General features: G+C 40.0%; 1 protein-coding gene across 1 annotated transcript in view; it reads right to left on the bottom strand.

Moving 5' to 3' along the window:
• The window catches only part of grid2 (glutamate receptor, ionotropic, delta 2), an 834,579-nt gene that overhangs the window by 12,643 nt on the left and 794,201 nt on the right, over positions 1 to 27,735 (bottom strand). The window contains exon 15 of the mRNA XM_033973100.2: positions 10,187 to 10,427. Coding sequence (XP_033828991.1) covers positions 10,187 to 10,427 — 241 coding nt within the window. The remainder of the gene's footprint in view (positions 1 to 10,186; positions 10,428 to 27,735) is intronic.

Here is a 27,735-nt window from a genome sequence, read left to right as displayed (position 1 = left end):
TACTGATGAGAGCTAAATCCTCTTATCCTCTTCTCTGCGGCCAATGCTATCTGCTAAATGAAATACAGAGGCTACTCCTGGAAGCGCTAATGTGAAAATTGTCAACATTCCAATTGGGAGGAAGAATTAAAGGTAAATATTGTCAGCGTCACCGGATTTAATTGGCTTATTTTGAACTGGCGAAGAAGATATAGTGGTTTTGTACGCTGCAATGCTTAATGCCGACAACGCACTGTTTAAGCCAGGAAAAGTTTCAAATGAATGTTATGGTCTGTGTTTGCAACTCTTTGAAGTTTAGCAATAAAATATCAAGTATTAAACGTAGCCTGGTTCCATGGAGACAAGCAAGTGACACAGTGAGGTATTTCTAGCGATAAAAGTCCGATACTGTGGAACATTTCAGGCAAAGCAATAACAATTTAAATCTGTCAACTGGACAAATCGTTGTAGGAGTGAAGACGTTTTGCTGCTCATCAAAGCCACTTCTTCAGTTCTGGTCAGATTGCTGGTGGATACTGCCTTGTATCTATCTGAAGGGAGGAGCTAACTACACTGAAACTGTTAACATCTATTGTCTCCAGTTTCAGCCTTTAATGGCCCTATTCAACCTTTAATGGCTCTCCTATTGTTCTCTTTTGTTTCTTTAGTTTGCTTTGGGTCTGAGGATGGAATCATACATCTATGAGAGATTATGTCTCAGGCCCCCATTCCTGTTTAAGGAATAATTGTCTTTCTTAATGAAAATAGCTTCTTTAACTCCCCTCTCAAACCATTTCTTTTCTCTAAGATCTGAACCTCGCTGTCTTCAAAGGAGTGGTTAGTGGCTTTGAGAAGGAGATGTACGATGGACTAGGGTCCAGAGGAGCTCTCACGCCTGTGTCGGTACATTCTCTTACTGTTTCTTACTGTCTCTGACTGTTTGGTTTCTCCAAGATTGTGCATCTTTATGTAAACGATCTATTCTTCATTCTCACACACACGTCAACTATATGAACTCCCCCTCTCCTCCTATTGGTCAGCCTCCGAGTGAGTGACAGGTGGACTTGACCAATCACAGTGATCATAGTCAGAACAGATCTATCAAACAGCATCCTTCCTAAAAACTAAATTTACCCATGTTTCAGTTGTTAAGATTTCTTAGAGCCCATTGCGTTTGGCCTGTATGCTAATCATTGCATAATTTGCTAATACAAAGGTCATATTTTCTTTAAGGTTTACATATATTTACATTCAGTAGTACACATTTACTCAGTTACATTTATTTGAGTAATGTTTTAAAGAAATTGTACTTTTCAAGCAGCTTCCTTTTACTCTTATATGTTTTTGAAGTTACAGTACTCTTACTTAAGTAAAGGTTTGGTGACTTTTCCAACTGTGAGTAAGTTTACAAATGACAAAAGCACTGCTGATTTGAATAGTCGTTTTCTTGCACTGCTCCTAAATATGAGTTTTTCTAAATGTATGTGTTCTATCCTTTGATAATACCATATTCTGTGCATTATTTAATATATTGTCCTTCCGATTACATTCTCTTTCAATTGTAAATCAGATGTGTCCCGCAGTTGCACTTTCAGTTACTCTTTGACCACTACTTTGTACTTCTACTTGAGTAATACTGTGAGATAACTGAGATAACTGTGAGATGTTTATTAAAACATGTGGTAGGTGTGTTACATTTTATCACCCATTCTATTTTTAGTCTCTCTTGTCTCATATATGTGGCTAAACCAAGCAGTTCTAGCCTATTCTTCTACCTCTTCTGTTTCAATGAGACATCCTTTAGGTAGCTTTTATTAGCTGGTAGTAGCTTTAAATTAGCATGGGGCTAGCTATTAAAGAAATCTCATTTTCATCTCTTTTCCTCACTCCACTCTGCACTTCAATTAGGCTCTGTTTTCACTCCACTAAACCAGAATGTATGCAGAATATCCAATACACCCCATGGCCCAAACGGGCTGATTAAAACTCTTAAAACTGTTTTTATATCTCTACAGGCCAGGAGTTACCATAGGTTAAGTCACTGTTTTACAGAGGAGGAAGAAGTACTCAGGCATGTCTTATCTACTATCTTATGTACTATTTAAAAATACAGACACTGGAGTAAAAAATACTCAATTAAAGGTAAAAGTATTACATTAAAAATGTACTTAAGCAAAAGTATTTAAAAATGTACTTAAATGGTAAAAAGTAAAAGTTTTTTAAGGTCTTATGAGGCTTCAAATGTAGTGATTTTGATAAAGATTTCAACAGAAACAGTTAAATAGTTTTTTCTAGCTGTTTTAATTTGAATATTTTAGTCTGCTAAAATTATGAATGAATTAAAAGCCTTTATAGTAAGTTTCAAACAATAAAAAAAATACTTTTACTTTTCAGACCAGTTCAAAATGGACTAGAAAGTACAGATTATGTTCCACCATTGCTGTTTCACACACTCTTAACCAGTGTAAAAAAACAGTTACATGGCAACAATTCAACTCAAATATACAAATACAAGTACTATCAGAGTTCATTTTTACACACAGCCATTTAGATCTGTCTTTTACACAAAAGTTGATTAGATAAACTGTTTAAAGTTGTTTTGAACCACAATTTGGATATTCTTTGAGGTCTGGCCAGTCAGAGCAGATAATGCAGTGCTGCTTTTGTGAGTTTGTGTAAAATGAAGCAGAGACATAAGAGACTTGTGCTGTACTCACTAACCCAATGATCTGAAAAGAACTGTACATAAGAGGTTTTAAACTTGATTTTTCATAAATAAGACCTAATGATGTCCTTAGATATTAGGTAAACAAGTTCAGATCAAATATAGCTCTATTTTTAACATGTTCATAGTTTGAGTAAACAAAATACACAAATAAAAACGGCTATAAAAAAAACCAAACATTGATTAAATTGTTTCTGTTGTCCAAAATTCAGCACAAATTGTTATCAAAATCACTACGTTTGAAGAGTTATAAGACCTCAAAATCTATGCAAATACATTGATTTTTTACTCTTAAAGGCGTACTTTATTACTTATACTTTAGTAGATTCACTTTTACTTAAGTAACAAAACTGAGTACTGGTTACCTCTCACCCTGCTCTTCTATCTATCTTTATTCATCTATCTTATATTTATTTTGGGACGGGATCAATCTAGTTGCAAAATTAAACTGTTACAAGTGCATTGGCTCCAAAAAATATTATTTCACAGTTAATTTCCTGCAGCTCCTCTGTGGCCCTGTTTTGCATATCAGATTTGCCACACTTTGCACCAATTTCACAGTTTTGATTAGTTATTTACTTCAAAACCCGCAGAGGAGAAAAAAGGTGGTTGGGATTCATGTTGGGCTGTATTGGCGCTGATAAGATAGCTGTTAGAAGTCAGAGGGCTGCGGCAGTGGCTAAGTTGATAATAAAAATGCATCTCCCAAATGTTGATATCTAAATCATAGGCGGAACGGGGCGGGCATAGAATATCAATGATCTGAATATAGCGTTTTGTGTCATATTTGTATTCCAGATCAGAATACACGAGTTTGTCCAATTTGTGGGTGTCGTAACAAGGAATAAATATTTTAAAGACCATGAAAAAGTGATTTCAGCGTTAAAACATTTGTGTTACAGCGCTTTTTGGGAGACTCATTTTCGATTTACATTATAGTTGTCGTAATATAATTTAGAATTTAATTTAGCCGCTTACATGCTTAACACAAATTTGACGTAACAGTGTAACTTTCCTGGTGGTATTTCTGTCATCTGCTTGTCTCCGTGGAGGAATGTTCCAAAGGATGGCGTTAAACTTTTCTACTTGTATGGACGCCACCAGGACAAGTTGCTAGTCAGATCTATGGAGAGGTGAGCCCAGTCATAGTAAGAATGGGTGTTTTTCAAGGTATGTTTTTTAGCATGAAAAAAAAAAATGTAACTGACCAAATGCAAGATACATAAGTGTAATGCTGTGCTGTGGAATATTCCATAAAAGTTACACAGTGAAGTTTTATAGTGTCTTTATGTGCATTATTCATTCATGTTACACCTAATGATAGTATGTTTATAACCACAGCTGTACTGGGAGTAGACTGATAGAAGTAAGGCTTTCAGTATCTTTCCGAGTGCCAGAAACAACTGCATGTGTGTAAAATGTATGATCACGCTTTGAAATTTAAGTTTTAAGTTGTAAAATTGTCTATCTAATCATTTCTTCAAAAAGTCATAATGTAACATAATATGATACGACAGGGCCAAATAGTGCCCATAAGAACAAGCCCTCCTCTCATATCCCATAATAAGCCAGCAGTGTTTGCGATTACCGTGACGATAGCCCCGCTGAGGTGATCAAGCACACACAGGCTGATTGGGTATTTCACGGTGTGTTGCGGCTAATTCACAACAACAGAATCTAGCTCTGCGTTGGTGGATGAGACTAGTTTGAAATGGCCACCTTCAATACAGCACCTGCATTTTAAAAACGCATTCCCCGTTGCAAATCATTCATATTCACTTTTAAAAGAAAGTTGAACTAGCAGGACACTTGAGTAAAAGTTTTAGTTACTAGTCCTGCAGTTAATAAGTCTATTAGGTTGACAGTAATTTGAATACATACATGCATTTCTGACAACATTTGTGTAGTCTAATATCTAGGCCACATGTGTCAAACTCAAGGCCCGTGGGCAAAATTTGGCCCTCCACATCATTTTATGTGGCCCTCGACAGGGTAAATTAAAAGGTATGATGGTCTTAAAATCTCAATTTATCAGGAGATTACACAGTTACACAGCCATATTTTTACATCTAGGCAAATGCATATGGAAAATTTGTAACTTGAATTTGTTATAAATACAGAAACAGTTAATTAACATGTTAAAAAATTAGTTAGATCTATTATACATTTGGCCCTTTGAGAGCAGCCATTTTACTGATGTGGCCCTCAGTGAAAATGTGTTTGACATCCCTGATCTAGGCTTTCACTTTTTAATGCAATACTACTTTTTGACAATAGTTTTCAGACACCCCACTTTTACTCCCAGTTGAGGAATGTGTTTTACAGTGTAACAGTACTTGAGTACAAGTTTTGGCTACTACAGAAACTTCAAGGTGTTTTTTTACAGTGCTCCTTCAGATGTGATTTTTTATTTATTTATTTATTTTTTACATTTTTTGTGGTCATCCTTCAGAAATACCAAATTTCTTATTCACTCCAAATAAATCATGCCAGACACTTCAGTAGTAGTTTCCCAAATATACTTTTGCGCTTGGCTGTGTGCACAACAGCGCCCCCTCACTGTGAGTGTTCCTGTGTCAAATATATCTTTCTTTCAGGAACAAATACTTGAGGTACAAGCTGTAATGTACTTGAGTAAAATTTTGCATAACTGTACAAGCTATAATCTTCATTTTATGTCTACTACCCCCTTTGCCTTTTATCCATTTGAAAACCCAACACGCTTGATTATCCTGTTGACACCACTGCATTTGCGTCACTTTCAAAATGAATTTCCGACATGAAAATAGCATTAAGATCACATTAGCAGAGAGGTGATACGCGTAAATGCAGACTAGAGAAAATTCAAACCCCGAGGCGAAGGTTTGTAAAGATTAAGGCGGCGTCCATATTGTCACTGCCAGATAAGGATGTGAGGGTTGCCACGGTGACGGCTACGTGAGGCTGTAAGAAAAATGCAGAGGAATTCATACCTGGAGAGATTTTGCCCCTGTTATAAAAGCCATACATTCAGGCAGGAATGCGATGTAATGTGTAACTTTTCTGCTCTTCTTCATGGGGATCTAATTGCTGGAAGGTTCCACAGTATGGCATTAAACCAATCTATCTAGACCAACTTACGGGTCAGATCTGAGGAAAACTGAAATTTTCTGAGCACTCAAGCCTCAAATGTGGAACAATACAAGATTACTCAAACTACTGAATTGAATTACAACTCTGAGTAAGCTTATGGTAAGGGAATACCATTATAACAGGGCTGAAAACATAAATATTACATAATAAGTCCCCTTGAATCAATCATTTATTTTTTAAGTGATCCAGTGAAACACATTTTACATCTTGTTTAAATGAAGCCTCATGTATAATTGAGGTTACCTGATAAGTCAGTTCCTTCTTCATTCTGTTCAAATCCAGAGGGGTCAGATCATAAAACGTTAAAAACCTCTGTCCTCACTTGGGACGGTCCTACCACAGTCGCTAATTTGTATCACGTGTGTCAAATACAGAAGTCATCCTTTTTGAATATCCTCATTCAGAACTACAAATAACAGATTTATCAGTTTGGTGCATTGTTGATTCTGCAGAAATCCACACTGTTTCTCAATCCTCAGTGTTTGTTTTTTTTTTTTTTTTTAAATTCCCTTTTTACTTGTAAGCCGCCACGTTTGCTTTGTCACAAACGGACCATGCATCTCTGTGATAGGTTAATCTGCATGTCAATCAGACCCTCTGGAATTGGGAAAACAGAATACAGTTCCCGGCCCGCAGGTCTTTGCATAGTTTTGTTAAAACCATAGACTATAAATCGACATAGCTAACCTGCTAGTTGCCACATTCTAAATACGAAGTGAGCATCTGTATTTTTGCTTAGCTATTTTGTCTGTAAATTAAGCTATGAACATTAATAACAGACAAATAATGCGCTTCTTTCCCCGAGGTCACTTTTACTCGCACTAGCAACAGGTTTGATTGACAGTGTTGCTAAGCGCCCACTCCATGCTAAAGCAGCACTGCGAGCGTAAAGGGGCGTTACCTTTGACAGCCTCGCTCCAGATGCATTTTTGGTTGTTATGATACTGGCGGTCGGAATTCCAAATACAGAACTTGGCTCCAAATCCTCCCCTATAACTGCTAGCCTCGATGAGTTTCATTTCACTGCAGCCGAACGCTATGAATGATGACACACTCACTTCTTTATACAATCTAAGGTCAAAGTGTGCGGTTTTGGCTGGCTAGGTAATTATTGAGAGGCATAACTAGTGCATAAAGTGGGCAGAGAACATGCATACTCATTGCCTATTCTGCATTCTATACATTGCAACCCTGCTGGAACAGAGCATACAATTAGCTGACAGAAAACATCAGCTTAATTAGGCCTAAACCATTAGAACAGTCGAAACAATACCCTCTCCGCTACGTTTAATTAGCCGTTTAATTTACTTTAGCAAATGTGCTTTTGGCAGCGTAATATCTACACGGCTTTATCAGTCTGATGATCCGATGGTTATTTCCATTAAGCTCAACAATTAGACATAATAGAGGAGCACTTGTGGTAGGCTCACCTATCAAGGATACAGCTAATATGAGTAGAATATGAACAGTATTTCTGCATCTGCTGCCCCGACTTTGACACTCGCTCATTCAAACAGCTCCGAGCACAAAAAGAGGATGTGAGCAAACCAATAGAAGTTACATCACAGAGGCTTAATATAGCACCCACAGGAGTCTACCAGCGCTCAGGTCTCTAGGAAAGACTTTTACTAAAATGATTTGTAAAAAGTGCTGAACAAATTGTAGCTATAATGAGTTTTTAATTCGTTGGGGTTTTATTAATTATCTCCACGGAGATGTCAATGCTTTGCTCGTAATATTCCACAGTATGGCATTTTTGCTATATGGTATGTTTGTTGTTAGCAAAGTTAGCACCTCTCCACAGACCTGACCTGTAACTTAGCCTGGCGGTGTCCAGTTCAATGTTGTACTGCGGAACCTTCCTGTCAAAGCAATAATATCTCCATGGAGACAAGTAGGTGGCTGATCCTCTCCCGAAAAGGTACATTGTGTGTCTTTAAGCAGTAGAATTTACAACAATTACATTTAAAGGTGCATTATGTAACATTTCTGATGGAGAGTTTGCCACCTTCTTGCCTAGAAGGTTCCACAGTATAGCATTTAATGAATCTATTTTGCAATTATTCAGTAACAGGCTTTATTGGAACCGTTTTGGATATTCCTCTTCACAGATTTAACTTGTAACTTGGTCTGGGGGTGTCTCCATAGAGATAGACAAGTTTAATGTCATACTGTGGAATTTTCCTGCCAGTCTTCTCCATGGACATAAGCAAATGACCGAAACTCTTCCAGAAAAGTTACACACTGCACCATTACAATTAAATCACCTGTATTCTTCTAACGTGAGCATTTTTTGTTATATTAAGATACAATTTCTTGCAGATACTATTTGGAGTGAAGTATTTGGACACTTTCTAGCCAAAGACTAAACTTGTCAACATCGCAACTTTGTCCCAGCGCGGCCCTCCCCCCTCTAATCTGGGTTCGTCATACATCTTGACTTTGAGAAAATTACCTTCCTTATCGGCGCTCCAAAAGGCTTAGTGCTTTTAAGCGCTAATGCTACATTTTTCTGCTCTAAGCTATGGACCACTTCACACCTCCCCCATCCCGTGCACTTAAAGAGGCTGTGCAGAGGGTTCAGACCTGCTCAGAGAGACTTACTATGGATAAAGATGTCCTCATTTTACACATGCATTTGTTTTATTGAATAGACTTAAAACTACTATTCGTACATTTTTTTCTCCAGTAAATGTCAGATCTAATTACATATGCTCCCTTCCTCTTTGGAACATGGTGGCTAGCAGGGTAGCTATGTCTGTTTATGTATGCAGTCCATGATTAACGACTGCTTCAACCCTTATTCACACAACACAGTGTCACAATAAAACTGGTAAGGATGCAGAGTGAAGTGTCTTGCCCAAGGACAGAAGAGAGGTGTAGTGAGTAAGAAAGCAGGACCTGGAGATTGAACCCTCAACCTTCTTGCAGTGAAGAAAGTGACTGTGCCTGCCCAAAATGTCAAAACATGAACACTGAACATGAACAATTTTTTAACTGTGAAGAATTTGCCTTTACAAAACTGACAAACTTAAATCATTTTGAAAACCAAGGAGATTTTAAACTACAGTTATGCATCGCTGTGGGCAAAGCAGTACTTTTGATGTTTGATAAACTTATTTAGTGCTACGTTTTGGTTGCTGTGGTAACATGCTAAACTCCTGACCCACAGCCTGTCGCTAAGTGGGTGAATCTAATCAACAAGTCTAAAACTATTCTTCAAAAATGCAATGATTACTTTCCCTAATTAGCAACTTCTGGCTTGAGTTTTATCATCGCTCATATTATGTAAACTAAAAATAAAATGTGTTTGTTTGTGCAAATGGTTCAGTGTGTCTTCACTTGGTTCTGTAATGGTTAGAGAATAGTTTAGTCCTGATGTCGACTTGTTTTGATCCAGTTCTATAGTTTTAGTTTAGTTTTAGTCCAGATATTTGGTGTCTATAAACGTGTAAACTCAGATTTTGTCCTTGTTTTGTAATTCTGCTCTCTGTCGCTGGTAGCTTTAGTCCTGGCTTAGTCTCGGTTTAAGTCCCCGTTGGATCCTGGTAGTTTTAGTTCCAGCTTAGTCTCAGTTTAAGTCCCCATTTAAGTCCCCGTTGAATCTTGGTAGATTTAGTCCTGGTTTAGTCTCGGTTTAAGTCCCCATTTAAGTCCCCGTTGGATACTGGTAGTTTTAGTCCTGGTTTAGTCTCACTTTAAGTTCCCTGTTGGATTCTGGTAGTTTTAGTCCTGGTTTAGTCTTGATTCAAGAATGTTTTGGTGTAGTCCTACTTGAAGCCCAGGTTTACTCCTATATAATGATGTTTCAATCTTGTATTGACTATAAATTGCCACGTTTAAGTCATATTTTGGTCCTTGGTAGATGATCACATTTTCATATAGTGCTTTTCACCCACCAAGGCACTCGAAGCACTTTACACCAAAGAACCACTCTCATCCGCGCACACATTTATCCACCAGAGCACGCAGACACCGGAGGCGATGTGAGTTAAGTGTCTTGCCCAAGGACACAATGACGGCATTCATCTTGGTTGAAATCGGGTACAGTCAGATGATAATGATGAAAAATTGCCATCTGTATCTGCAACTGCGAACCCTGGATTGGTCTATCTCTACTTTTAGTTCTTAGTTACTGATGCTGAACTTCACTTTAACTCTTTTTCCCTCCAGCCCTCCGCAGGCTAGTTTAGTCCTTAATTACTGATGCATATAGTTCTGGTTCTGTTAAACTCTTGTAGTACAGTTTTCACAATACTAGATTCATTCAAGTCATTTTGCATTTTATATTTCCCCAGTGTTCCCCACCAGTGCCCCTTACATTCCTCCAGCCCTCCCCCAGACTCGTACCTCCTTGGATGGGACGCGGGAGCCCTTTCGTCTGGACCACCAGCTCTCCACCATGGCGATGAGGCAGGAGAGCAGCACGCCGGCCGCCAGCACGCAGAAGACCCCCGCGAAGCTGTGGATGTCCAAGGCGTTTCCGTTGCGTCTGGTCTGCACTGAGCTGTACAGGTCACAGGGGCTGTCCCGAGGCCACCACTTCAGCTTCAGCACGTCCATGTCCCCGTTCTGCTGCAGCTCCAGGATTCTGAGGGACAACAACAGTTTGAGGTGTATTAGAGTTGTGGAATTGTACTTAAAATAACACCGTGTAACTGTCCCCTCCAGGGCAAGAAAGAAAGTCAGATCTGTGGATATGCAAGCCCACTCGAAGTAAGGAGGCGTGTCTTTTCAGTGCAATAAAAAGAGCTAAAATAATAATACAAACAAACAAACAAACAAAAAATCATATAAACAGACTTTTTTCCTCTCTCTTTCTTTCTTTTTCTTTACAATTAATCTAGTTCTGCACATAATGATTTTTTTTTGTTTTTATATTGGATTGGACTGTAGAAAACATACAGTGTTGGACATAGGGACATTTTATTGTATTTTACTGCTAATGTCAATGATGAACTGATCTTATAATGTAATTGCAGTGAAATTAGTATTTTTAATGTGTTCACCTGTCGTAGAAGTAGATAAATCTGAGACAAGTCATCTTTTCTTTTGTAAGATTAATGAATTTGTACATGGTCCCTGACAAATAAAGAATAAAGAAAGAAAAAGAAAGGAGTCTAAACCACAAAAGGGCCTGAACTGGGGATCTTCATAGACTAAACTAGGAAAAGAATACTAGATTTACATACACAGCATACTTTAATTTAAAAGTAGCAGTCAGGCATACACATATACATAGTAAAAGTTGAGTAGTAGCAATATTATACACCAAATAACTTTACCTTAACCAACAGTATTTAACTCTGATGTTCTAGTACAGATTTTCCATATGACTACACCGCTGCACCACCTTCTGCAGTCACACCCGCCCCTGCCGTCCACGTGGGGGCAGTGTTGTCTAACCCACAGCTCGTGTTGCTTCCCGACAGCCACATTGGGCTGTCAAACTCATTATGGCTAGCATTAATATGTTTTGCAGCAGCACGGAGCGGGTACACTGCCACAATGTCATTACGCGGGGCGGCTTTAGCGCTGGATTGATGACTTCACTGAGGATAGCGCTCAGAGGTTGATGGGGTCCCTCTGTTTGCCTTCAGCGTATTATTTAAAGCGATGCGTTCATTTGGATGGGCACACGACGGCAGATATAAGGCAGTCTGCAGGAGGTTAGAGGTAGCAAAACAGAGGAGCATAGCAGCTAAACTGGAGGTGTTTTAAAAAATAGGGAGACCGGGAGAGTCAGTGCACTGCAATTTCACAAAATAGTAGTAGTAGAGATAGTGTGTAGGAACAAAAGATGCACTATGCAACTTTCCACCACCTGTTTGTCTCCATGGAGATGTCACAGTATGATAGTAAACATGGCTGCCAGGGTGAACAGGTGAAGTGTTGGAGAATTAGCTCTGCTGTGTCGTACCAACGTCACTCACTGCCAGCTCAGTCCTTGTTATCTTGCCCCAAGTCGTCAGAGGTATAATACTCCCTACAACAGAAGCATAATCAGACCAGGCTGCACTAGAATGGGCCAGCCTCATGTCTCGTCTTCCAACTTTTCATTCTACAACACCAAGTTACTGGTCAGATCTGCGGGAAGGGGACCTTGCTGGGTGTAAGAATGCAGGTTTTTAGGGTATTTTTGAGTAACTGAAACTGATGTACTAAAAAAAAAAAAAAAAAAAAGGTGAAATAAGTAAGTAGAGTGCCATATGGTAGAAAATTCCAGACAAAGCAATAACATCTATTAAGACAAGCAGGTGGTGTGTCTCCATCAAAAAGATTACATAGTGCATCTTTAAGTAGTTCAACTCAGCACTTTAAAAACGACACAGCTGACCAAAGTGCTGGACACAAATTAAACAGAATAAAAAAATAAATACCAAGGACAAAAAGGGAGTGTTTAGGACAGGCTTAAAAACAGGGAGTGGGTCTAATGTGCAGAAGGAGCTGAAGCTGTGAACTTTAAATTATATATCTAGTCAAGTGTAGAGTACAAATTGATCTATGCGAACTTTAAAGTATAACTGGAACAGGCAGAAAGAAGGAGGGAAGAGAGGGGGCTTTGAGAGCTGATTGGCTGCGATGCAATATAGCCATCTGTGATTGGCTGACGGGGTTGTATTTCCCCTTCAGATTCATCATATCTCCCAACAGATGTTCTCAATTATGCACCGAGCTCACTGGAGGCGACCACCCTGCAATTCCACTGACATGAACGACAATGCCCTCCCCCTCTTTTCCCCGCCAACACAATGAAATCAATACAAATATGCAAAGGAGCCTGCAAAAATGTTTACATAATTAATTTCAATTTTCACAACAGTGTGGTACTGCAGCGTAGGACAATAGCTGGGCCATTTGAAGTATATATGTATAGACTGCTTTGTTTGTGAGAATGAAGAAATGTAAGTAGCTGTATAAGGACATAATCTTGAATGTTCCACGGTATTACATCAAACTATGTATCTTGAAGTTCTTATTTATTCAAGTGTTTTTAGAATTACCTTGAAAAACATGCATTCGCCATAGATTTGACCTGTAACTTGGCCTAGTGGGTGTCTCCTGTTTGTTCACATTGATATATATCACTTTAATACCATACTGTGTACACTCCTGGTAAAGCAACGACATCTCCATGGAGACAAGCTGGTGGTGGACCCAAAAAAAGCTACATAGTACACCTTTAAAGCTAGCGTAAATTGTAAATGGGCACATTTTTGTATAGCGCTTTTCCACCTTCAAGACACTCTTTACTTCGCTTTACATTAAGGAACTACTCACCCATTCACACACACATTCATACACCAGTGTACGCAGACACTGGGAGCGAGGTGAGGTGAAGTGTCTTACCCAAGGACACAATAACAGCATTCATATTGGAAGCTGGAGTTGCACCACCAACCTATGAATCAGTAGATCTGACCTCTCTACCAAAGATGTTTACGTCAAGAGCGGGATTTGAACCGCCAACCTTCGGATCAGTGGACGATCACTCCATCAACTGATCTATTGTTGCTCCACTTTTTTTGTTAATAAGTAAATTTCATGTTTTTCCCCCAAGAAGTACACGGTAAAAACAGAACTTTGTGACAAAATGAGACCACTGCACACTGACTATAGCATGTGTGTCAAACTCAAGGCCTGGGGGCCAAATGCGGCCCGTCACGTCATTTTATGTGGCCCGCGAGAAGGTAAATTAAAAGGCATGACTGTCATTTTAAAATATATCTATGCTGCTTTAATGTGTACATTAACCATAAACTAATTAGATTTTCCCAACAAGTGGAAATAAGAAATATTTGGAAATAATGATCCCAAAATGTTCAGGAAGAGGAAAATTGTAGGAATTTAAGCCAGTTTCAAGAAAGGTGAAGGTGAATACAAGTTTGTGCTTCAAGGAGAAAAACCTGTATGTTTTTTGTGTTATGAGGCGGGGTCGGTTGTGAAAAAGAACAATCAGTCAGTCAGAATTTTGACCCCAAATACAGAGCCAAGTATGCAAATGTTAGCCTTCATGAAAAACAACAAACTTTACCATAATTAAAAGGCTGTTTTTGAAGCAGTGCTGAAGGTCTGTGAGCAGGTGTGCCCCGATACACACTTTTAAAAATGTCTGTGTAACTGCGTATCCCCTCATAAACTGACATGTAATATTTGCAACTTGTATAAGTAATAAATACAGAAAAAGTTATTTAACAAGTTGAAAAGTAGTTACATTTACTTTACATGACATTTGGTTACATTTAGTGACATTTACACTGCCTCACAGTTACATCTGGCCCTCGATGGCGGCCATTTTGCTGATGTGGCCTTCGATGAAAATGAGTTTGACACCTCTGGCCTATAGCTAATATTAAAGTATTTTTATTCCTCTTTAACCTGTAGGTAAGCGCCAAAGCCAGTGTTCTGATTGGCAGTGCTTGGGCGGACCATCCCACTTTCACTTTGCTGTAGTAAACCCATGGATAACATTGTCCTAAAGGGTTTGTGAGAGCGCAAGATGAGCTAGACAGATCTAACTTCCTCCTTCTGCAGTATGAAAACCACGTACCCCAGATTTAATAACAAGACGGCTAAAAATAAATGATGTCCACGAAACTCAGTATATGACATTTTGGGTTAACATCAGAGCAAGATGTCAAAGTGATGCAATGCCGAAAAACTGAATTGGATGGAAAAGATGAGCAAATGGTGGGGAAAAATATTTTGGAGGAGGAGTAGTGGTAGCTGGTCTGAAAACTGTTGACTGCCTGGACACAAATATTGTTGTTGTAATGCCATGGCTGCAGTTATGTAAAGTTAACCTTATGCAATGCAGAGCGGCAAAAGAGAGTGAAAATACACAAGCAGCAGGAATACACAATTTCACAAAATAGTGTCTGAAACAAATGTACAAACTTCCAGTGTTTTGCTTAAACTTCTACCAACTGTTGTAAAATCATCTATTTTTAATGCAAACCCAAATCTTGGTTCACAATACTTTATAGCGATTGTACACAGCTTTTGCATTATTTATGTTGTAGTATTGTGTAAATCTCTAGGTCTAATGTCATTTTTGAATCCTTATTTAGCTTCCAGATTTTTCAATTTTTTATCCCTGTGCTGTTCTTATACTGTATTGTTGCAACACTGAAATTCCCCCCATTGTAGGACAAATAAAGGTAGTCTTATCTTATAAAAGGTGCGCTGTGGAAGTTTTCGTGTGAGGTGTCTGACCCCTGTTTATCTCTATGGAAATGTTATTGCTTTGCCTTTGATAGAGATAGAGAGAACACTTCCTGATGCTTTAAAATTAAATGATACAATGTGGACTTCGCTGCGAATACAATATCTCTGTACAAATACACAACCAGTCAAAAGTTTGGACCCACTTTTCGTTTATTATTCTTATTTATATCCACGATTATTTGTAGATTCTGACTGAAGGCGTCAAATCTATGAATGGACACATATGGAATACAGCAAACAAGAATAAACTAAAAAACATCTTTTAAAAAATAGCCTTTACCCTTTGCACTTTAGGCATTTCTTAACCCTGACAAGGCACAGCTGAAGTGAAAAGTATTTCAGGTGACTTCATCCAGAAGGTAATTGAGAGAAGGCCAAGGGTTTGCAGACCTGTTGACAAAGCAAAGGTTCGGAACTTTGAGGCTTTGAATATAAAATATAAAGAATATTTTGTTGAGTTTTCTTTACTACATAATTCCATATAACTTGCTTCTGCGTCTAAAATGTAGAAAGTAGTACACATAAAGAAAAGAAAAGCAAAAAAACACTGAATGAGAGGGTGTTCCCAAAGTTTTGTCTGGTCGAAAAAACATTTACATGGACTTCAACTGTAGTCAAATATTAGCTAAATCACTGCAGTTGCAAATGCTTTTGAATTCAGTTATGATTCACTGACGACAAACTTACAAATAGACCATGACTCATGCGAAGCTATTCATGGTATTTAGGCAGAAGAAAAAACTTTGAAGATTGCATCGACTTAACTTTTTACAATTGTTTGTCTTCATCAGAAAATACAATCTTTAAGTTTAACCCATCCATCATACAATATAATGCATTGTAGTCGCTCTTATAATGAGTGGCCCTGTCTGAGCGTGCACTTCTACACACACTGCAGTTTCATCAAGGTCAATGGGAAAAATATTCTGCAGCAGACTGTTTCCTCAATAGAACTTAATGGACAATATGAAAGTACAGGCGCATAACAGACCATGGGTTTCATAACAATTAGGGCAGCTGCCATATCGATTAACAATTTCCAGCAAAGTATAATATGTCTTTTTATGGGGGAAAAAGTCCTCCAAATGTTGCATATGACAGGAAGCTGAAACCCATGAACATGTGTCCCTGGTTGACTGAATAGGCATGATTATTAAGGAATTAAAGAAGAATATGTGCTTTTGTCTGATCTGATGCTTAGTTATAATCTATGAAGCCTGTGGATCATTATGTAATCATTTGGACATTTTAAATCACAATATTGAGCTAAAACAACTTAATAAAAGGTGTGGTGTCATCACAACAAACAGGCATCTTCCACCGTCTATTAATAGCTGCAGATCACGTTAGCCGCGCAGGGGTGTCAAACTTAATTTCATCGAGGGCCACATCAGCAAAATGGCTGCCCTAAAATTTGCATAGATGTAAAAAATATGACTGTAACTGCGTATCTCCTGATGAACTGATATTTTAAGACAGTCATACATTTTAATTTACCTCGTCGCGGTCCACATAAAATGACGTTGCGCGCCACATTTGGCCTCCGTGCCTTGAGTTTGACACATGTGCGTTTGCGGATTTATTTACTTTTTTCATCTGTACACAATGCTGTACTTTATAATAAAAATACAATTGGACAACAAAGTATCTGAAGAGCAGTGTGTCTGTACTGGTGAAGGTAAAACGAGTATAAACAAATTTTGCAGAATAGGTCCAATTTAAGTATAACTACAACCATGAGCCACTGATAAACATAAAAGTGAAAACATCTAGTCTTTACAAAAAAAAGTTACACCAACAATTAAACAAGTAATGTTTTGAAGTGTCTTGCCAAAGCACACAGATAAGAATTTAAAAAAAATACATATATTGATTATAAAAAAGGCAACCTGCAGTGAGTTATTGAGATTAGGGTTTAGGTAAAGCTGAATTATCAAATGAAAGGGCATGAAAAGCTACAAAGACTCAGGATCTCTTCAGAGTTTTTCAAAAATCAATCTCTTAACATTGGATAATAAGTGCTGAAAAGATCCGGGTGAAATGAAGTCTTGAAATTCTATTGAGAAACATTTTATTTTCCATTGTCCACTTTAACAATTTCCAAGTGAGCAGCCTTTCTCATTTTTTCTTCATAAAAATTCAGAGGAAAGGCTTTTTAAATTCTCAGCCTTGCAATGGGCTTGGTACTTTGCTACAGGGCCTGTACCAGATTTTTTTATTTATTTATTTTTTATGTATTTGAGCAAAATGTGTCTTGCCTCAGTATAGATATATTGTATAAGCAGCTCTTTAAGTCTAAAAACGTCTGCTGTGTGCTGTCTGCATCTAATTAAAAAGTGTTTTATTGTCAGAGAATCAGGAAGTGCGCTTTTAGCATGCTAGTTGTTAGCATTACAGTCTCTGGAAGTTGTGGAAAGCGTTTATAAACTCATTGCAGTGAATAATTAGGATGTCCGCAATGCATACGGTAAGCGAGAGATAACTTTGGACCACCGCAAATTGTTAAAAAATGAACTTTTATTTGAGTTTTGTGTTTTTAAGACAGTAAAAAGTGCATTTAAAGGTGTACTATGTGACTTTTATGGTACCTGGTCTCCATGGATATAGAGAAGTCTCATGCACAGAGCACATTTAATAAGAAAACACAAATCAAACATAGATTGATTTAAACCCATTGTTTTGTATTTTCCCTCGGCTTCGTCTTTCATATTGTCCTGACCTTTCCATGTGTCGCCGTGACAACAAAGGCGTCACTCCAGATTGAACAGGTTTGCAGTTTGCCGTGGCATCTCCGCAAGATGGATTAGAAAGGCGTTAATGAGAGCAACCCTGCACCCATCGCACCTATCATGACCGCGGGGCTCTGTTTTGTCAGATATTTCATCATTTTGAGCTCTCCCAAAGCAGCAACATCTGAAGATTCATGTTTGTGTTTGCGTCTTTTTATGTTTATCAAAAGAGACGCGAGGCTGAGCAGAGCTGTCGTTATTGGTCAAAAAACATCTTGGACACGCCGCACATAATAACTGAAATGGATTAGTTGACTTGAATTCGTGTGGTTTGGGATATTTATTTACTTGCTGGTCCCTGAGGTTTCAAGCAAAAATATCTTTAAATGGAGAAAAAAAAATAGACAAACTTCAAACGTGGTTGAAATGATAGCTATTATAGATAGACTGAGGAAAGTATAAAGGTGATTTTATATTGCTGAGTCAGGGGAACTGTCAGTTTTTTTAATTTTTTTATTACAGGTCTATCAATGCCTCATTACTTCTTAGTGGTAAGGTATTAAATAGTTATGTAATATAGCCTTGGAAATAAGAGATGACAGATGGTTTTAAGTAGTGGTAGAACATAACAAGGCAAAAGTAGTAAAAGTACTGGACTTTCACTTAACTACATTTCAGAGCAGATATCTGTACTTTCTACTCCACTACATTTTTGAACTGGACTGAAAAGTAAAATTATTTTTCATTATTGTTTGAGACCTGCTGAAAAGGCTGAGGGTTTATTCTTAACACAAACATCAAAATCACTACATTTGAAGTCTCATAAGACCTCAAAATATGTGCAAAATACTTCTACTTTTTACTCATTAAGCATATTTTTTACAACTTGAATATTTTAAGTTGATATTTTAACTTCCATCCACCATTTTCTTCCGTTTATCCGAGGCTGGGTCACGGGGGCAGCAGTTTAAGCAGGGACTCCCAGACTCATCCTCCAGCTCCTCCGGTGGGATCCCCAAGGCGTTCCCAGGCCAGCCGAGAGACATAGTCCCTTCCCGCATGTCCTGGGTCTTCCTAGGGGCCTCCTCCCAGTGGGACATGCCCTGAACACTTTTACTTTTACTTGAGTATTTTTCTGCTCCATACTTTTAGTTAAGTAACACAACTGAGTACTTCTTCCATCAATGATTTTAGGCTTAAATACGCAATTTCAGATCATTACAGGAAAAGAAGGAAAAGTCAGCTCATGGATTTGGATAATACAAAGGTCATGGGCACAGACAGCAAAAAAAAATGCATCCATTGTTGGGTTAGGGAGCCCATTGAGACCAGACCAGACTATAAACCGGGATGAGGGGGTGTACCGACTTTCTCACACCTGAGATACACTTCTTGTAGGAGTCATATGGGCAATTTGGTTGCTATGGCAATGCGTAAGGGGCGGGGTTCACGTGGGCAAAGGTGACGTACCGGTAGATTCAAAGGCACCGTGTTTCCTGCTGTCTAGGAGTGGAGAAGGGAGATGCCGGGTAGGTATATTTTTCATTGAGTTCTAAAGAAGTCACTCTAATGCTCCAGGTAAGAAAAGAGCACCAAAATTTGTTTAAATCATCTGAGCAAACACGTCACAGCGCCACCACGTGACCATTCTGAGGAAGGCGGCAGAGTACAGCCAAAACCATCAAGGTATAATAAACTGGTCATGCACAATAGGCTAACCCAACACGTAGTCCTGACCAAACAGAGCTGAAGAACTGGGTTCCCGGGCACGGCAATGCTAACCCGCTTTGCCCCACCAACAAATATATCTTATCCTAGAAGCAGCTCAAGATTAACATTCCAAATTGGGGCCTATTTAACCAAACAGTCATTTTTTGTAATGCAGATTCAGTGGTGCGTTGAAGCATCCTGCGACAAGTCACAGTTACCTCTCTTTCACGTCCCAGCACAATTACAATGGACACAAGTAAAGGCCTCGGCGACAAATGTTACAAAGGCTGTTTACTGGTGACCTTTGGGGCGAAAACAAACTCGGCAGAATCTAATTAACATTTCAGCTCTGGCAGAGAAATGGGACGCAGCCCGAGCAAACTTAATAAATCAAAGGAGACACAGCACTTGAACTGAGACGGGCCTCCTCTGCTCCGGGTCAGGGCCAGATCTGAGAGCAGACAATGAGACTGTATAACTGCTTTTCAAATATTAATGCAGATGGACAAGATGTACAAAAATAAACTTTCGGACGCTTAAAATATAAACGTAGTAGTAATACCAGCAATCCGCAATACTCAGAAGACAGTTTAAATAGAGGGAGGTGTAACGATGAAGGCCAATTCATGGATTTCAGGCATAAGGATTCTTTCCCGGGGCATGGCAACAGTCCTAAAGTAATTAAAAACTAAATATTATATCTTTTGAAAGGTTCTCCCAAATACATTCAGAAGAAACAGGAATGATAGAATTTGCCTGAAACTGTAGACTGTATATATAAATGGGAAAAGCTAACCTGGTAGCCGCTGCGTTCCACATAGGAAGTTAGCATGGGCACGCTTCCGGCTGTACTTCTTCCACCACTGAGAGTAAGTTATGGATGTTGCACCTTGCACCTTAAAGCTTTATTTAGACTATTAATACTCCTACTTTGGCACACCTTTCCTTGGTGGTGTATGTCCATAATGTGACGACAGAGATTATCACATAACCTCCTCCTCTCTGTGCAGTGGAATGATGGAAGTGGGCAATAGTGTTTGTAAGAAACTATAGTACAATAAAATCTGAATTACAAGGCTCATATTACTCTGTTTGTTGTTTGTTGTTTCCTCATCACAAACAGACCTGGAGTTGTGTTTTGTTTCATTCACACATGTTTAACGCACAAACCCTGCGCATTTTAGGCTTAGGTCAACAAACAAACAAAAAAACACTCAGTTCCACATTGTGATGTCATGTGGTTACACAGGAAGTGCTCCACTGTGTTTATAAACTCCTTACACCTTCACTAGGATCATTTGGGTAATTTCAGCCCTGGAGTTTGCAATCTCTACTGAACTAAAGGTCAAAGGCAGCTGTTAACTTGAAAACTACCACTAGATGACATCACAATGTGGAACAGATAATTTTGAGGTTTGGAGATGTAGACAGACTAATAATAAAGTGTTACTCAAACATGTGTGAATGAAACAAAACACAACTCCAGGTCTGTTTTTGAGGAGGTGACAACATTATAACATGGCTTAAAGCTCACAAGAATCTGTTATGTGTCATACAGGACCTTTAACAAACCTAATTGGATGAAAAAAAATTAACAAAACTGAATAGTGAAGGCCAATTTAACAAACTCGGTATTACCACAAGATTGTCTTAATAATAAATGTGTTTTTGATCAGGATCCATTAAACAACATCAGGACATGGTTAAACTCTCAAAAACATTACCTTAGCATAGTGTGATATAGGACCTTTTAAACCACCGCATCTCTAGCTAATTCAGATGACATTTTTATCCTTTATTATTGGCGTTTCCATTTTTCTTTTTGCCGGTAATTAGCTTTATTGATCGGTGAATGTTTTGATAAAAAGCTTTGTAAAGCCGCCTTACCCAAGAACCAATAGCATAAAAAACACATCATTTTTTTGTCTTATGCTTACTTTCCACTAATGCCTCAGGGATTGCAGCCCATCATAGCGAATATAGGCTTTTTAGGTGAGCTAACAGACATAGATCCATAACATTATACCAAAATATGATTTTCCAAACAATCATTATCATTATATTATACAAAATGGACTCGTGAGCTTTAAGCCTTGTTATAATGTTGTTATCTCATCAAAAACATATCTACAAAGCTCAAAATGCTCCGTTCCACCTTGTGAGGTTCAAGTTAACAGCTACTTTTTACCCTTTGTTCAGTAGAGATTGGCAATTCCAGGGCTAAAATTATCCAAATGATTTTAGTGAAGGTGTATGGAGTTTAAAAACACAGTGGAGCACTTCCTTTATTACCACATGATGACATCACAAGGTGGAACAGAGTGTTTTCTGTTTGAGAGAAGAACTAAATATGCAGGGTTTTTGTGTTAAACATGAGTGAATGAAACAAAACACAACTCCAGGTGTGTTTTTGATGAGGAAACAACATTATAACATAGATCAGAAAATAGCGTAAACATAGTCCATTATTCAAAATCCAAGTTTGTTAAGGACTGATTTGTAAACCTTTTTGAAATGAGATGGCTTCCACTATTTTTTACTAAGAAAGACGAGGCAATTCCAAAACATGCGACCACAATTACCACACACTGATAATGAAAAGCCAAATACAGAGATTAAAGGGGAGGTACCAAATTTTCATGTAATAAAGTCAAATTAGTCTCACCCCAGCACAGATACAATCTAAAAGCAGCTCTTAGGCTCAAAATGATGCCAATTCCAAGTGAGTTTTCACTGTTTCTGAAAGTTGTGCTTATGAATTCATCACTGTGAATAATTAAAATGCTCTGAATGCATACGGTAAGTGAGGAATAAAATGTTTGGGGTTTTTTTTTTTGCGTCTTCTTCTGCGCTATGTCCCTTTATAAAGTCACTTCAGTTCAAATTACATTCTACTCAGACACAGTTTCACCATATTTGTAAATGAGCCCATTAACAGAAAATATGCCTCCAATTAGATAACGAACCTTCTCATATTCCACACACATTATGTTCAAGTCCACCTCAGTCATGATAAAACAGTGTGGTACCCTTGGAACAGCCTTATTAGAAAGTGCCGTCATAAATCTTTAATCTTCTATATGGACAGATAATTCTCCTCTTACAACGCTGATTTCAAATGAAAACGCATTAGACTGGACGTGCTGTTAATTTGCAGTGGGACATTGGAGAAGTCATTTGCAACTGTGGATGGCTCTTTCACAACCTCTCCCCCGTCTCTCCCCTCATCCTCTCTTCATCTTTCTCTCCTTCCCTCTCTCTAATTTTCCATCATCCCCTCTCTACTTCTCTCCTCCTCTCCCAATTACAGCCTTCCGATGTGTCTCTCACTCTCTCCCCCTCTCCTTCTCATCCCTCTATCTCACTACCCCTCTCTGTGCTCATTTTGACCTCCCTATCTCTCTCTATCTCTCTCTCTCACACACACACTTTCTCCCTCTCCATCTGTGTCCCTTTCTCTCATCTTTTTTTTTTCTGCAATTGTGAATGGCTCTTTCACAACCTCTCCCCCGTCTCTCCCCTCATCCTCTCTTCATCTATCTCTCCTTCCCCCTCTCAAATTTTCCGTCATCCCCTCTCTACTTCTCTCCTCCTCTCCCAATTACAGCCTTCCGATGTGTCTCTCACTCTCTCCCCCTCTCCTTCTCATCCCTCTATCTCACTACCCCTCTCTGTGCTCATTTTGACCTCCCTATCTCTCTCTATCTCTCTCTCTCACACACACACTTTCTCCCTCTCCATCTGTGTCCCTTTCTCTCATCTTTTTTTTTCTGCAATTGTGAATGGCTCTTTCGCAACCTCTCCTCTGTCTCTCCCCTCATCCTCTCTTCATCTTTCTCTCCTTCCCTCTCTCTAATTTTCCATCATCCCCTCTCTACTTCTCTCCTCCTCTACCCCATTACAGCCTTCCGATGTGTCTCTCACTCTCTCCCCCTCTCCTTCTCATCCCTCTATCTCACTACCCCTCTCTGTGCTCATTTTGACCTCCCTATCTCTCTCCCACTCTTCTCTTTCCCTCTATCTCGCCCCCCGCCCCCCTACTCATTATGACCTCCCCGTCTCTCTATCTCGTTTTCTCTCTCCCCCTCTTCTTCTCTTTCCCTCCGTCTCACCGAACTTTGTCCCTCCTCATTATGAACTCCCTATCTCTCTCTATCTCTCTCTCACACACACACTTTCTCCCTCTCCATCTGTGTCCCTTTCTCTCATCTTTTTTTCTGCAATTGTGAATGGCTCTTTCGCAACCTCTCCTCTGTCTCTCCCCTCATCCTCTCTTCATCTTTCTCTCCTTCCCTCTCTCTAATTTTCCGTCATCCCCTCTCTACTTCTCTCCTCCTCTACCCCTCTCCCCATTACAGCCTTCCGATGTCTCTCTCACTCTCTCCCCCTCTCCTTCTCATCCCTCTATCTCACTACCCCTCTCTGTGCTCATTATGACCTCCCTATCTCTCTCTATCTCTCTCTCTCACACACACACTTTCTCCCTCTCCATCTGTGTCCCTTTCTCTCATCTTTTTTTTCTGCAATTGTGAATGGCTCTTTCGCAACCTCTCCTCTGTCTCTCCCCTCATCCTCTCTTCATCTTTCTCTCCTTCCCCCTCTCTAATTTTCCGTCACCCCCTCTCTACTTCTCTCCTCCTCTACCCCTCTTCCCATTATAACCTCCCAATGTGTCTCTCACTCTCACTCTCTCCCCCTCTCCTTCTATCTCATAACCCCTCTCCTTGCTATTTATGACCTCCCTATCTCTCTCCCACTCTTCTTCTCTTTCCCTCTAACTCCCTACTCCCCCTCTCCCCTCATTATGATCTCCCTGTCTTTCTATCGCTTTTTCTCTCTCCCTCTCTTCTTTTCTTTCCCTCCATTTCACCACACCTCGTCCCTCCTCATTATGACCTCCCTATCTCTCTCTCTCTTTCTCTCTCACACTCATTCTCCCCCTCTCATCCCTCTATCTTGCCAGCCCTCTCCCTGCTCATTATGACCTCCCTACCTCTCTCTCTATTTGTGTCTTGCTCCCTTTCTCTCATCTTTCCCCCTCTCTAGCACGCTGTCTCGCTCTCCTCTCTCTCTCTACCCTTTCTCTGCCCTCTTTTATGATTCCGCTCTCTCTTCTACCCCTCTCTCCCTATGTTGGTACTCTATCTCTCCGTCCAACTCTCTCATCTTTCTGTCCCACCTCTCTCTCTCTCTCGTGTGCCATCTATTGCCCTCTTCCTCTTTGTCTATTATGTCCCTGCTCTGTTTTACTCCCTCTCTTTCCATCCCGTACTCTCTTCTCTCTATCTGTTCTACCTATCTTTCCCTTTCTCTGTCTGTCCTCTCCACCTGCTCCTCTCTCTCTCTCCCTAAGTTATTCTAATCCTGATTTATCTTCTCTTTTTCTCCAACAATTTTCTTCGCTCACCTCCCTCTTTTTCTCCTTCTATTATGACCCCTCTCCCTGTCTGTTCTTTCCTCTCTTCCACTATCTCTCCACTCTGGCCTCTCTCTCTTCTCTATTATGACCCTGCTGTCCTCCTGCTTTCCTCTATTCCCCTCTCTTCTCTGTTGCGACCTTCCTCTCTCTTCTCCCTCATTTCCTCTCTTTCTCATCATCTTTTCTCATCTCTCACTCTCTCCTCTATTATGACCCTACTCTCCATCTGTTCCTCCATGTTTGTTCTCTCTATCCCTCCCTCTCCTCTGTTATAGCCCTGCTTTTCCCTCTCTCCTTTCCTCTCTACCCCTCTCTCCTCTATTGTCTCTGCCCCCTTCCCTCTAGCCCTGTCATCTCTCACTATGTCTCATCTTCCCCTCTCTTCTCTATTATCACCCTTCTCTCTCTACTTTCTCCCCTCTTTTTCTTCTATTATCACCCTCTTTTCTCTCTTCTCCCTCCTCTCTCTCCTTCCCCTCTTACTCTATTTCTCCTCTGTCCTCCATCTCTCCCCTGTCTCTCTCCTCTCTCCTCTTTTCACCCTCCTCTCTCTTCTCCCTCCCCTCTTTCTATCTCTCCTCTCCATCTCTCCTCAACCTCTCTCTTCTATTATGACCCTACTCTCCCTTCTCTCTCTCCCCCCTCTCCGTTTTTATAACCCTGCTTTTCCATCTCCCTTCTTCCCTCTCTTCTGTTATCTCTTCTCTGCCTCCCCCTTCTCCAGGCACCGTCCTCTCTCTCCTCCCTCTCCTTTTGTCTATCTATTTGACCCGACTCTCCCTTCTCTCTCTCTCTATTCCCCCTCTCTCCTCTATTATAATCTTGCTTTTCTGTCTCTCTCCTTCTCTCTCTTCTCTCCCTCTCTCCTCCCTTGTCACCTTCCCCTCTCTCTTCTACCTCTCCTTTTCCCTTGTTCTATTATGACCCTTCTCTCCATTCTCTCTCTCTCCCTCTATTCCCCCCTCTCTCCTCTATTATAACCCTGCTTTTCCGTCTCTCTCTCTTTCGCTATCTCTTCTCTCCCTCTCTTCTCCCTTGTCACCTTCCCCTCTCTCTTCTACCTCTCCTTTTCTCTTGTTCTATTATGACCCTTATCTCCATTCTCTCTCTCTCCCTCTATTTCCCCCATCTCCTCTATTATAACCCTGCTTTTCCATCTCTCTCCTGCAATTTCTTCTTTCCCTCTCGCTCTCCTCTCCCTCCTTTTTTCTTATTCTATTATGACCCTACTCCCCCCCTTTCTCTCTCTGTATTCTCCCTCTCTCCTCTACTATAACCCTGCTTTTGCATCTCTCTCCTTCTCTCTCTTCTGCAATCTCTTCTCTCCCTCTCTCCTCTCTTGTCACCCGCCTCTCTCTCTCCCCTCTCCTTTTCTCTTGTTCTATTATGCCCGCTCTCCCCCTTCTCTCTCTCTCTCTCTCCCTCTATCCCCTCTCTCTCCGCTATTATAACCCTGATTTTGCATGTCTCTTCTCTCTCTTCTGCATTCTCTTCTCTCCCTCTCTCCTCTCTTTTTCTCTTGTTCTATTATGCCCGCTCTCTCCCTTCTCTCTCTCTCCCTCTATCCCCCCTCTCTCCGCTATTATAACCCTGATTTTGCATGTCTCTCTTCTCTGTTCTGCAATCTCTTCTCTCTCTCTCTTGTCACATCCTCCCTCTCCTTTCTTCTTGTTCTGTTATGACCCTACTCTCCCTTCTCTCTCTCTCCCTCTCCCCCTCCCTCCCTCCCTCCCTCTATCCCCCATCCCTCTCCTCTATTATAACCCTGCTTTTCCATCTCTCTCTTCTGCAGTCTCTTCTCTCCCTCTCTCCTCTCTTGTCACCGTCCTCCCTCTCCTTTTTTCTTGTTCTAGTATGACCCTTCTCTCCCTCTCCCCCTCCCTCCCTCTATCCCCCATCCCTCTCCTCTATTATAACCCTGCTTTTCCATCTCTCTCTTCTGCAGTCTCTTCTCTCCCTCTCTCCTCTCTTGTCACCGTCCTCCCTCTCCTTTTTTCTTGTTCTGTTATGACCCTTCTCTCCCCTCTCCCCCTCTCTCCCCCTCCTCTTTTACGATCCCTCTCTCCTCCACTCCTCATCATGTATCATTGTGCACTAATTGGCCTATCAGAGCCATGCAAACCCCGCTCCCCGCCAGGCCGAGGTCCCATAAAACCAATGAGGAGCCAAAGACAGCGCTCCCGCCGATAACGCACAAGACAGACCAATGGAAACACAGTAATGGCCCTGTCTAAGTCACAAACACCATAGGAACAATGATTAAAGTGTGGGCACACAAAAGTTTAGCTGGAAATTGTCTGGTGCAATATCCCAAAATAAAGTGTAAGTAACGAGTATATGTCCAGTACACGAGTTACACATTATGTTCAGTGTTGCTTTAAGTGTGAATGGCAAGTTTTTATATGATTCTCTAGTACAAGACCTGATGTAAATATACGCATTATAATTTTACACTAGTGGTCAAATGTAACAAAGTACAAGTAGTATTCATTTTAGGTATCTGTACTTTACTTAAAGGTCGTATATTACACAAAATTGACTCTTTAATCCGTGTTATAATGTTGCTGTCTACTCAAAAACAGACCTGAAGTTGTGTTTTGCTTCATTCACACATGTTTACGTAACACTTTATTATTTATCTTTCTACATCTCCAGAGCCCATGATGCTCTGTTCCACCTTGTGATGTCATGAAGTGGTAGTTTTTTCAAATTAGCAGCTACTTTTTAGATTTTGTTTTTAGTAGAGATTGGCAGTTCCAGGGCTGAAATCATCCCAAATGATTCTAGTGAGTTTGAAAAGCACTTCCTGTATT

This window comes from Periophthalmus magnuspinnatus, chromosome 9 (assembly GCF_009829125.3).
Source record: "Periophthalmus magnuspinnatus isolate fPerMag1 chromosome 9, fPerMag1.2.pri, whole genome shotgun sequence".
Classification (NCBI taxonomy): Eukaryota; Metazoa; Chordata; class Actinopteri; order Gobiiformes; family Gobiidae; genus Periophthalmus; species Periophthalmus magnuspinnatus.
The sequence above is the reverse complement of the archived record's forward strand: the minus strand, read 5'-3'. Positions and strand labels throughout refer to the sequence as shown.